The sequence below is a fragment of the Podarcis pityusensis genome (genome assembly GCF_964106645.2).
Source record: "Podarcis pityusensis genome assembly, chromosome: 4".
Classification (NCBI taxonomy): Eukaryota; Metazoa; Chordata; class Lepidosauria; order Squamata; family Lacertidae; genus Podarcis; species Podarcis pityusensis.
This window is the reverse complement of record NC_138027.1, coordinates 75,109,945-75,123,030: the sequence shown is the minus strand read 5'-3', so window position 1 is coordinate 75,123,030 and position 13,086 is coordinate 75,109,945. Positions and strand designations below refer to the sequence as shown.

General features: G+C 41.9%; 1 protein-coding gene across 4 annotated transcripts in view; it reads left to right on the top strand.

The window, feature by feature from the left end:
• The window catches only part of CRACDL (CRACD like), a 56,969-nt gene extending 44,723 nt beyond the window's left edge, over positions 1 to 12,246 (top strand). For 3 of the 4 annotated variants that reach the window (XM_081003950.1, XM_081003949.1, XM_081003947.1), the window contains exons 9-11: positions 3,678 to 3,877; positions 6,478 to 6,625; positions 8,590 to 12,246. In XM_081003950.1, coding sequence (XP_080860076.1) covers positions 3,678 to 3,877; positions 6,478 to 6,625; positions 8,590 to 8,732 — 491 coding nt within the window. In that variant the 3' untranslated portion in view covers positions 8,733 to 12,246. The remainder of the gene's footprint in view (positions 1 to 3,677; positions 3,878 to 6,477; positions 6,626 to 8,589) is intronic. The other variant, XM_081003948.1, reaches the window with a different exon arrangement.
• Positions 12,247 to 13,086: the final 840 nt, after the last annotated feature.

The window sequence follows — 13,086 nt, the reverse complement described above, 5'->3', positions numbered from 1 at the left end:
ACTAGTCTCTTTATTTTTCACTCCTTCCTAATTTTTAACATTAGATTTGCCTTGTCCTCTGCTTGGATTGCAATGAGACTTCATTCGTCCTAGGAAAATTGTTCTTGCACAGTCTGCTCTGAACTTTCTACCGCTCAGGAAGAGGGGGAAACTGTGGCTGAAAATAACCCTATCCAAATTTATTTAGCAACATGACATTTAGTAGCTCATCTGTATAAGTGAAATGCAGATGATGTAAACAATGGCATCATTTTTACAGCTTCTCCCTCTCAAAGCATTTGCATCCATTCCAATAATTGGGTGGTTCCCCCCCTTTCTTTTTTTAAAAATGTCCTTGGAATACTGCCACACGGCTTGTTTTAAAACTGAAGATTCATAGATGTGTAGAACAGAATATTTTTCAAAATCCAGGTATAATATTTAAAAAGGAACCTAATGAATACTAGCTGAAGAAATAAATAATAAGAATGATAGCAGCCTCTCCAAATGTATTTCTTTCTGTCAGTCTCTCTCTTTGGGAGGAAATGTACCAATGATGTAAAGCAGAAAATCCCCACATGATAAAAAATAATAATACCAAGCTGGATCAACACATTGCTGCTTGCTAATGATATCCCAAAATCTTCTGCTTGAGGTGAGCTGCTCTATCCTGCCTAATGGAAGGTGAATTCTGATTTATTGTGTGCAGATCTTTTGTTAGTAATCCCAGAACAAAACAGAACATTTATTCAGTTTACTGCTTCTCTTTGTAGCTATAATGGACAGAAGCAGCAATCAGACTATGAAAAGAGTTGGCTTCAGGACTCTGGGTCCCACCCTGATTTATGACATCCTCAGCGTTTTGTGTTGTCAGAGTGAGTCATAAATGCTCGCTTGACTGCCACATGAATGGTTCTTATTTTTCAGCCATTCAAGGTGATCTAGCATCAGGCCTACGAATAGATAACAAGCAGTTATTCTGAGTGCAGCCATTCCTGTCTGTGGTATGTGTGGCTCTCAGGCTTCTCAGAAGGCCAAACAATATTAGGTTCAAACTACCTGAGATGGCGGGACGCGGGTGGCGCTGTGGGTTAAACCACAGAGCCTAGGACTTGCCAATCAGAAGGTTGACAGTTTGAATCCCCGCGATGGGGAGAGCTCCCGTTGCTCAGACACTGCTCCTGCCAACCTAGCAGTTTGAAAGCACGTCAAAGTGCAAGTAGATAAATAGGTACCGCTCCAGCAGGAAGGTAAACGGCGTTTCGGTGCGCTGCTCTGGTTCGCCAGAAGCGACTTAGTCATGCTGGCCACATGACCCGGAAGCTGTACGCCGGCTCCCTCGGCCAATAAAGCGAGATGAGCGCCGCAACCCCAGAGTTGGCCACGACTGGACCTAATGGTCAGGGGTCCCTTTACCTTTTACCTGAGATGACAAGGTATGCCTGTGTGTTTAACCAGGAGCTGCCTACATTGCATACAAATGTTTATTTCATTCTTCTGGTTGTTGTTGTTTTGCATTGGACATTCTAACATTCTTCCTGTTGGTGGTCTTGTTTCTGCCTTGAATTCCTTCAATGTTAGGCTCATCCACACTTGTCCTTGTCCCATGCCTAGAAGGCACACAGGTCTGAGCAATTTCCCACTTGCCCCGTGCTTTCTAGGCATGGATCCAAGCAGTTTTGCCTTCATTGCGCTTCTTTCCCCAGGAAAACCTGCTCTTTAATGCTAAATCACAAGACATCAGAGATGTCGCAATCGGCCAAAAACTCCATTGCTGTATGATCCTGCTGAGTGCTAAATATCGGGTTTCCCCTGGGGAACGCAACAGGCCAAACACAGGTGTGGACAAGCTCTTCATCCCAAATGCTGCTGCTCATTTGCTGTTTTCTGTTTCTCAACCTCTCCTCTCCCCTCCCTTTCCCCACTCCTCTCCAACCCCATTTGCCTCTGTTTTTCCCTTTCTGCTCTTGGTCACTTGAGTACCACCTCCTTGATATTTGAGGCTGCAATGCTTGACAAACCTACCTAGGAGAAAGGACAGTTAAACTCAGTGGGACTGACTTCTGAGTAGACATGTACAGGGTTGCACTGTGAACTCTCTGGCTCTATTTGTACATCCTTGCCCCTGTTTAGATCGCATCAGTTTACCCCTTCTTCCTTTTTTAACTTTCCTTCCCATTCTTCTCTAAAGTGCCTCATCTTTGCATATTTCACATATTATATAATCTGCCCTGCACCTAGAGTTCCACAGAGAGGGCCCAACAAACATTTTAAAACCACGATATATAAAATCAAGTCAAAACAAATCTTTAATCATTGTGGCAGCAGCGGAGAAATAAAAATACAGCCAACAGATAAAATCATTAGAGTTTGCCTTCCCCTTCCCCAGTGACCTGCACAGAAAGGTCCAACTTCACCTACCTTAGAAAAGACAGTTTATGTTGGAGACTGATGTAACTCAGAGCTGGGGCCATTCCATAAATGTGGAGCCAGGGCAATTGTAAGCCTGCATGCAAGGACTGCATTTTGTTTTGCTTTGTCTTTATATGCATAGTTTATTGGTTTTTAAGTTTGGACTGCAATCTATTTTTAATTATTGTACACAGTGCTATTTTTCTAGAAAAAGAGGTGCCGAAACTCACTGTGAACACCTCCCTTGTTCTCTTATAATGGCAATGGTGCCCACCTGAGAGGGGCCAGAACTCAGTTCCAAAAAAAAAAGGGGGGGGGGGAAGAAGCTGCTCTGATTGTACAGCACCCAGCATATCTAACCACTTTGTTACTAATAAGTAATAGCAGGTGTATGCACATCTACAATAAAGGTAACTTCAGAAGTCGCAGAAGAGCAGTTGGTGGGCATAAATCAGGCTTCCTCAAACTCGGCCCTCCAAATGTTTTTGGCCTACAACTCCCATGATCCCTAGCTAGCAGGTCCAGTGGTCAGGGATGATGGGAATCGTAACCTCAATACATCTGGAGGGTTGAGTTTGAGGAAGCCTGGCATAAACAAATGAAGCAAATACCGTGTAAAGAAGAGATGGCTGTTGTAAGCATTATTGAAGGTTCATCAGCTTCTTCCTATCTGAGCTGAGTTGCAGGAAGCATGGCAGAGTGAGACTGGGAAACTTATTGTGGATGTATTGCAGGCATCTTCCTGCATGCAGGACAAGCACGGAAGGAAGCATCCATGGCTCTTGTGTTGATCCAAAAAGCCCCAGACAGCTTGGGTCTTGGATACCTTAAGGACTGCCTGAGGCTTTATAATCCCCATTCAGTCATTAAGATTGTCCAAAGGAGTGCTTGTTGTTCACTACCAGCATGTCACTGAACCTCCCTAAAGTGATTTGGGGTAGTGTGCAAGATAACAGTTCTGCACTAGCTTCACTCCTTCTGACTGTATATAACATGGGTTTCATGTAACCCAGGCAACTATAGTCACGCCATATCCATTCCTCTATCAGAGTCTGCAGGAGAGAAGCAGGACAAAGGTCAAGTTCAGAAATCCGAAGCTGACAATATTACAGTTTTAGAGCAGTTTTCTGGGGTGTGTATTTGTAGAGGTTTCTCCCTAGTGGCTGGCCATCTCTTCGGTTCACAAGGAAAGCTTTGCTTTCTTTAACACTAAGACCGACTTTCCTTCTCCAGTAACAACAGACTGAGTTTCCCTCTCCAATACCTTTCTTCCCAAATTATCTCAGCAGAGAAAAGTGTGCCTTCTCCTGTGATTGCTGCAGCAGACACTGCAAGAGGAACTGAAAGCCAGACAGTGCCAGCCTGGATTACCATAGCAAAACAAAAGCAGAGGGTCATGGAGCAAGAGCTTAGCAAAGAAGATAAACTGGTGGCTGCGGATAAGGCAGACGCAGAAAAACAAATACAAGAGAAGGAGCGAATGGAGGTAATACAGGTCATCCCTGCTTGTGACCTGCATGTGACATTGAATTGGGGCTCTTTGCTTTAACCTGCTTCTGCAAGGTATCTTGTAATCAAGGTTGGCAGGTATTCACCAACTCTGCTATTGCATGCAAATGTTCAGCAAACGTAAAAGCGGGTAGATAACGTAAGTTCTGAGCTACACGGGGCTGTCCGTGTTGGAATTCACAAAGAATTAATTCCTCAAGCACCCTTAGACTTTGTTCTCCTTTTCCCACACCCACACACTTTTTTTGTATTTTTAAGTGAGATATGCGTGTGGTGGAGTTTTAATTCTGTAAAGGGCAAGTGCTCACCTGATGCACCTTTTTTTTCTTCTATAGCAAATATCCCAGTGACATTTGAGCCCTTTTTGTAATCAACCCTATTCTTCCTTTTGCAAAGGTGGGCTTCCCTCTTCAACAGTGGAGCTCCTATCTCCGATGGGAGCTTTTTCTTTAAGGAGCGTTGCAGTGTTTCCTTTAGCCTTCCGTTTCTTTATACAATTAAAACAACCAGGAAGAGCTCAGCATCATGGGAGAAGTTACTGTAATGACTGCAGCAAATGTCTGTATGCAACTGCCCTAAAGATACCTTTTTAATCTGCAGTGCATTACTACAGAATATAAATGTTGCAATACCAACAGCAGAAGGCAGCAGTTTTCAAATGAGGCATTCATTCTGACCAGTTCATCTCCCTTTGTTCAATTTGCAACTGTGGTAAACCAGAACACCGTTCTCCATTTCAGTTCTGAGCGTGTCTTGAAAGCTCAGCTGATGGAATACTTAGTTGCAGGAGTGTGTGCTTTTCCTTCTAAAAACATCTATGGGTTTTAATCTGCCAGTAGGGAGAAGGGAAGTCATGTATGGCATCCATGTTTGATGATTTACACTGAAAGTATATTTACAGGCTTAAAGACTCATGTAGAGATAAATGTTATGTCACCCTAAAAAACACGTTACATTTTTCCTGTAACCTATAAACCTTGGTGAGGACTTGAATCAGAATGAGAAATTTGGCCTCCAGTACTCAAAATCAATTATTTCTGGTATTGAGATAAACCAGTATATGGAAAAAATGAACTAAGACACAAAAAGCATCTCTGATGTCAATGTCAACATTGGAATCAAAATCTAGAACTGCAGCAGTGATTCTGCTGTAGTTTTTCTTCTGTGGACATTACTTGTCTCACTGTCTTCTGTGGTAAAATTATATAACTAACATAGTTAATTGCATAAATCATTATGTTATTCCAGCTCAGTCATTTCAGTGCAAAGAAATACTATGCAAATGGATGGTGGTGGAACATAACCAATTGCAGTTTTTTGCAGACTGAAATGACTGCAAATGCCAATTATATTCGCTGGATTCTGTTTTGATCATGGGACAAATAAATGAGCTTTGGCAATTTCTGCCTACACAAAGCATGAGTTGGTAGTGCTAATTTTTAACATAGACATTCACCCTATTCACCCTATGTAATATTCCTTACATTTAGCTTTCTTGATAAAACTAATGTTTTTGTGTTGTGATCCTGAATTAAGCAGCATTTTTAGATTGCGGAAGCCGGGAAAACCCACTAGTGTTGTGAATTCTATGGTTTTATTTCTTTGTGCTAAATGTTGGTTTTGGGTCAGATCCCAGGCCAAAGTAAACTTTGTTCAGATGAGTAATACTTGGAAGAAAGAAAGTCAGTTACGTTCCATTGTGTAGGACATTTCCAAAGGATAGTGTGCAGAAAAACTTCCATTTTTGGTTTGCAAAATTTCCTGTAGATTGTCCAATGTAGATTTGGTCTTACAGGAAGCTGAGTCAAAAAGCAATTGTTATTTCCACATTGTGGTCATACCTTTCGAACCACCCTGACTGTGTGTCTCTGACAGAGAAATAAGTATGTATTATCAGCATACAGTAGTACCATCCTGTGAATAAAACTAGCTTAGAGCAGGGTTCCCCAAACTTGGGTCTCCAGCTGTTTTTGGACTACAACTCCCATCATCCCTAGCTAGCAGGACCAGTGGTCAGGGATGATGGGAATTGTAGATCTGGAGAACCAAGTATTGGAAACCCTGGAGCCATTGAGGAAGACACCCTGAGGCTGCTTTTGGCTTAAAACAGCATTGGAGCAAAAGATAAATCCACTGGTGTGTCATATTTTAAAAGCGCAGGGGCCACTGCTGCATAGCCATAGCTCCCTATTGTCCATGGGAAGCTGTTTGCTGCCAGTTTTGGCTTGCGCTTGCCCTCATTATCAAAAGAGGCCTTGAATAATTTGCTGTGGCTGCAACAGCTCATCTCCAAGTGCTTCTAATTGCATAATTCAAAATCCCCCAAACAGTTTTCCAGTCTGTAGACTATGAAATGTTTATGGAGTGTTTACAGCTCAGATGGCATAAATAGGGCAAGTGTGTGTGACATAAGACCACATTATTCTATTGTTGAGCAGGGAGCCATGTCTGCTGCTGAGTTTCTTGTGTTCTGTCAAATCCCTACTGTGGTTCTCTTTCCCACTGAATTATTTAGAACAACACTATCCTATGGTGTGTGTGGTATTCTCTCTCTCACCCCCCCTTTTTTTTATTTAGGATGTTCTGAGGCAACAGACAGATTTCACGCGAAACACATCCTTGCCTTTCCCACCCGCAGCTTCTTCTGAAGAACAGAGAAAAGAAACTAAGTCAGATATGCAGGAATCTTTGCCAGGAGGCAGCTTGCTGTCACACCATAACCCTGGTATGAAAACAAGACGCTAAAATTCTGACATAGACCCAGGCTGTAAAGTATTTTCCATCACACAAACAACGTTCCCAGTTTTTATTAAGGGTTCACAAGATTGGGCATTTCTGCAACTTCTTCCTGAAGGCATGCTGCTGGTTTTATTTATTTAAAGAATTTATAAACTGTACACCTTTCACAAATACCATGGTAGTGCCCAAAAAAAGAAATTAAAAATGAAATACAAGGTTACAACAACAAGATTGAATCAAATCTATCTGTAAAACCGGCATAAACCATGTCTGACAATGCTACCTGAAAAAGCATGGCTGAATTTTAAAAAGTCTCAAGGAGGCATTCAAAGGAATACAGGTGCCACTCTATTTTCCAGGGGGAATGCATTCCAAATTGTGGGTGCTACCATGCTAATAACTCTGCCCAAGTATTCATTAAGCAAACTTCCAAGGTGTGTTGCACCCTCAAGATGTCTTCACTAGATGATGTAGGGGTTTAAGTAGGAGGAGGTGGGAAAAGCCAGTCTCTCGAGTAAACAGCTCCTAGGCGGTTTAGGACTTTATATACTGTACTAAAACCTTAAACCTGTAGTTCTGATTTCACATGCTATTAGTGGGACTGAGGGCATCCTCTCCACATCTTACGTTTTTCAACCACACATCTAAAAACAGGACATACAGATGTGATGAGCATTCTAGCAGGTGTATATCTGCTTACCCAAATTTCGGGTGGGCAGCAGTTGTGGCCCTGCCCAGCACCCCGGGCCAGAAAGAGTCTTTTCACCCTTGTGGCCGGACATTGGGCTCTTCCTCAGCTGGCCACGGGAGGTTGGTGGGATTGCCCACCAAAACGTGAATCTATGTGGCCAACGAGAGCGTCAGTGGAGGGCGGGACCTGGGCAGCAGACCGGAGTGAACAAGTCTTCACTCTGATCTGTCTCTGGAGGATGAAAGCCAACTGTGGCAAGGGGTCAGCAGTTCAGTTAGTGGAAGAGCAACCCACCCTATATGCTGTTCTTTAGGCACCATGTTAAGAAGATCTTGCTGTGGATCAAAATGGTCACCTTATTCAGGGCTGGGAAGGAACTTGCCTGGGAAAAAAAAAAAAGGGCCCGTTGGGTGCCTTCTTCATATCAGTCATCACAACTTTCAGTGGATAAGGCATTGGGTGGAATCCTTAGTCTGTTTCCCGGGTGTGGGGCATCACTTCGACTTAACCTGGTGTGATATTGCTGGGTACCCCGGTAAAGGGGTCTGAGTGGAAGTTTCTGTCCTGAAGCCAAAGGAAGAGCAGGCAGGCCATAGAACTTCCAGTAGCAGCCTGAGGAGTTGAGTTGTGCCTTGAAGTGGTCCCATAACCCAGGCATGATTCTGTCCAAGCTTCAGCCTGCAGCCGGGAGGCTGATACAATGTGCACACCCAATGCCTAAGCCAAAGCCTACTTAAAATCTTTAATCAATGAAATTGTGGCCAATTTTTAATCCCAGAAAGCTGTTGTGTCAAGTTTGTTCCACCTGTCCTCACCTCATGCTCCCGTCCACACTTTGTGCAAGTCTGCAAAGGCTGCCTTGTCGGAGATTGACTCTGATTCCAACATATATACTTCAGCAAGGGCAGGAAAAGTTCCAGGTTTGCTTCTGTGCCCTACATCAAACATGCTGACTGAACGCTTTCTGTAGCATGAACAATAAAATGATCCCTACAAATGATGCATATGATGAATTGGGCACTTTAAATTTAGTTCAGGTGTGTGCTACAGAATAACCTTTATCGCAGCAAATTTAAAAGTGTTATTAGTAGGTTATTCATCATGGGTTAGGATTCTTAAAAAGATTTTTCAGCATCGCCTAATGGCACTTCATACCATAATGGTTAATTAAGCTGATAGGGCAAAAAAAATCCTACTTGTTATTCTTGAGCATGACACTGCTATTAAGTAAGTAAGCGATATTTTTGTTTTCCACACAGTTCAGTCTTCAGTGCTGATTGAAAGAGAAGATATAAAGCCACTTAAGAAGGTCAGTCATTCTTCCCCAGAACAACCTTCATGGATGGAACTTGCCAAAAAGAAATCTCAAGCTTGGAGCGACATGCCTCAGAGGATAAAATAGAGTGTGCATTTTTATGCATAATAGTTGTTCTAGATTTTTTTTTTATTGGGCTATGTTAATTGAACAGATAGTTAATCATGAAATCTATTATGTTGGCCACACATTTGTATTCTTAACCCACTGTGTAGCAGTGAAGATTCTGCTAGAAAGCTAATGCTGGGCTCTTTGTTTTTTGCTTGGAAAAATAATCTGTTGCAGATGATGTTGCTTATCTTACATCTTCTTTGTTTCTTTCCCCTCTGCAAAATGGTTTGTGATGGATAAGCTTTGGAATATTTACTAACTATTGGTTTACCATTGTTTTGTTACCTTGTAACTAATCTTCCTATCAAAGTTCTTCCTCCCACTTTTTTTGAGTTTTGAAACTAAATTCTTCCGCAGAAACACACATGTAAAACAAATGATGTTAGGTTGATAGATTAACAGAAAATTAAAAAATGGTAGCATTGTGGTGTAAACATGGAAATAGACTGGAATGCTAATTTATTCTCTGGACTGATTCAGTCACTACTACTCTCTCCCCACTCCCCAAACCTCTGCACACTTTTGGGTCAGGATCAGAACCAAGCATTAGACGTATGTGCTACTTGACAATACCTAAGAAAGTCATGACTCCACTAGAAGAACCCTCATTTATTTGAACTCCAAATAGGTAGCATAGTTACAGGAAAAGGGAGAATCGGTATTCAAAAATTCAAGATCTCCTGTTGCAGTTGTTGATGTAGTGAGGATTGGAAGAAAGAGCACACATGCTTGATTTTGCCACATCTAGTTGACTAGTGGGCATTCAGTAGCGTCTGAACAGCCCCATGATTTCAATTCCTAAACTGAGCTGACAAGGAATTTATATCCGGGATGAGGGATATGTTGCCCTTCCAGATGTTGCTGGCTGGGAACTCCCATCATCCCAGATCATGGGCCATACCTGCTGGGGTTGGCCAATGGGGAGTTGGACTCCCAACGACATGTAGAGGTCCACAGGTTCCCTTCTCCTGATCTACATCTATGTCAAAAATTAGACCAGGCACCCCCAAACTCGGCCCTCCAGCTGTTTTGGGACTACAGTTCCCATCATCCCTGACCACTGGCCCTGTTAGGTGGGGATGATGGGAGTTGTAGTCCCAAAACAGCTGGAGGGCCAAGTTTGGGGATGCCTGAATTAGACACTGCTTTTACCTCCTTTTCGTAACCGTATCCTTTTCTAATCTAGTAGCTCCGTTGCTGCTCTTACACTTTGGAGAAACGACCTCATCCATGATATTGAAGGCTGGTCATAATGCCTGCCGGAGTTTGCACATTTTAAAGTTATGCACAGCTGTAAAAAAGAAAAGCCAATTTCACACAGATGTATAATATCACAACAGAAAATTCAAGACAAAACTAGCTGATGCTACTTACTTTCTTATCTGCACAGTTGGGGTAATCAGCCCGTGAATAAATGCATAGCCGTTGGATTCAGGGTCAGAGGGGGAAAAAGACCAAACTTCAGTCCCTAGTAAGGAGATAGTTGGCAAGCTTTGTTTATCTAACAAAGGAGAAAATATTACTTTGTCCTTCATTGTACACTGATAATCCAAAATTGCCTGGATGAGTGGCCTTTATTCTGCCCTCTTTTTGCATGCATGTTCAATATACATTTTCAGTTATGTTACAGATGATCACTAGGATTTTGTTAGCATGTGATGTAATGCTGGATATATATTTTTTCCTGCTGCTGTTACTTTAGGTGCCTTTTGATGTGTAATAAAATGGATACCATGTAAAACATCTTTCCACAGCAACAAAAATAACCATTGGATTTTATACATAAGGTACAGCCTTAGCACCTTCCATATTCTTGAAGGTGTGGTATCAGTTAAACTGAATTTATTGAGTATCTTGCAGTATTGCAGAAAGGCACTAGATAGGTGGCAGAGTTCATGCTTTGTTTGTGCAAGGCTCAATAGTCACTTGGGCAGCAATCCTGGTTCTCTCATGTGGCAAACAGAGGCTCAGGCCTTATCTATGTATGTACACCAAGCACCTTAGATAAGCCACCCACGTAATTCTGAAAACATGGTGTATGTCTGTGGGTTTTATTACCACCTTTCGCCTAACCTGCTTTAACTCCCAAGGTAGTGTGCCATGCATGGAGTGTTTACAAATGTTTTCAGTATGTCTCAAGTCCATGATTTTGGGGTTGAGCATCCTAAACAGGAAAGCCCACTCAAAGTGCATGCTTCTTGTGATCATCAGCAATATTCTTATTACATGCCACCGAAAGAGGGACCAGGGATGCAAATGGTAAATTATCAGAAAGCAATAGGAGTACATAATTCCAAGAATGTGGCTGTGTGCATACTGCATTCCACAGAAAGCTTCCACTTTAAAAAAACAAAACAAAAAACCTAACCCAAATTCCCTGTGAATATCTGAACCCTGGGGAACTGTGGCTTTGTGTAAACTACGGCTAGTGAGAACTCCTAGAAATCATGGTTTGATCCAGGCTTGTTCTCACTAGCTGTACTTTAAACAAAGCCAGAGTTTCCTAAGTTCAGACATGCTTTTGGTCTCCTCCTCCTAGCATGTGAAAGAGGATGGAGTGTGTGAGCCTGAAGTTTGTCCAGGTTCATTTGTGTAGTGGGAAACCATGGTTTACTATTATGTTCGCACCGAGCCCTAGACTTTTCAACATTTTAAATGCATATTTAAAGATGCCTTTGCTTTTGGAAATTGTTCAGATATTGACCTATAGTTGAGCTTTATTCCAAAGTACTAGGACAATGTTGATACTATGTTACTTTTTGCATATCCTATGTCAGCCAAATTTTGGCAAACAGGACATACAGTACTAATCTATATATTTGCAGTGAATAGAATGGCTTGCTTTCTATATCTACTACAAGGAAAAACCTTGCAAGGAATTTTAAACTGCATTTTAGTTTAGGAGCACTGCAGTGGACTATCTACCATGTTCTGTTGTTTAATGCACATGCATTTTCTATCACATCTTCTAAAGAAATGCAAGGCAGAGGTCAGTCATAAGCTATGTCTACAAAGCAAGTAACTGCTACTTAAATCGCAATAAAAATAATGAAAGTCAAATGCTAAAGGGTCCGTCCCCCCCCCCCCCCGAGCAGAAATGATGTACTCTGTATTAACTACAGCATATGGAGTAAAATGCAAGGCTAATTTTAGACGGAGAACACTTCTGGTTTAAAATAGTTTTGTAATATGTAAACTTAACTGTGAGTTGTGTTTTTTAAAAACATTGTAAATCTTGCTTCGATTTTTATGACTTGCACTATTTCTAATTTTTGCTTCTCCGTGTAATGTTAACTACCTTAACTTTACATCTCTGCAATGTGCTGCACATGCTGAGCATGTTTACATGGTAGTAAATCCTAGTAAGTCGCATGGGACTTACTCACTAGTAATCCATGTTTAGGATTGCAGCCTTAGGTTTTTTTTTAATGTCGACTAAATTATTTTTATTGTTTTGTATAGAGAACTACAATAAACTCTTGAGTCCAGAGTATCTTGTTGGACATTACTGACTGTGTAATGTGTTAACACATGCTGGACACTATCCATGGGGATGTTAGAAGCTGCCTTACACAGAGTGAATGTCTGTGGGACAAGTGTATATGTGGAGGAGCCCTGAAACTAAGGAGAAGACAGCTAGCAGGCAGTGAAACTCCCTTGATCTGCTTTGCTTCCCCTCTCCATGATGCAATCATAGCCAGGGACCGTTGCAAATAATGGATATAAAATGGCGCTGTGTTCTACCAGCTGCTGAACAAGCTCCAGTGGAGAAAACCCTGTGTCAGAAACATTGCAGAAAAGTATTTTGTACCTCCTCTTGCCTTGGCCTTGCAGAGTTTTGAAATCCATGGTGCTGGATAGCCATCCTGAGTATTGCTAAATTCGGATATTTGGTTTGCAAGGGTGACAGAGGACAAAAAAAGGTTGGGATGTACACTAACTAGGCTGTCAGGGTTATTAACCAAACAGCCCATAGAGCACTGTGAGATTTCCTTCTGAGTAAACATGCATAAGGTTTCACTTTAAATGTAGCGTTCCCCATCAGATTGAAGTGAATGTAGCCACTGGGCAAAATCTTAACATGGCATCTATGAAGAAGTCTAGACTTGCCAAATAAGACAGCCTGTCAAGAGTCTAGGCAGGTCTACTCAGAAGTAATTCCATTGCACGTGCTTGGATACTCCCAACTATGTGTGCATAGGATTGCAGCTTTAGCAATACAAAAACATTTTGCTTGAATGCTTGCACCCAGAGTTTCTTACAAGTCATTAGTGAGGGGCAAATTGTGAGATTCTACAACGTGAACGTTTTGTTGCTCTCTGATTTATAA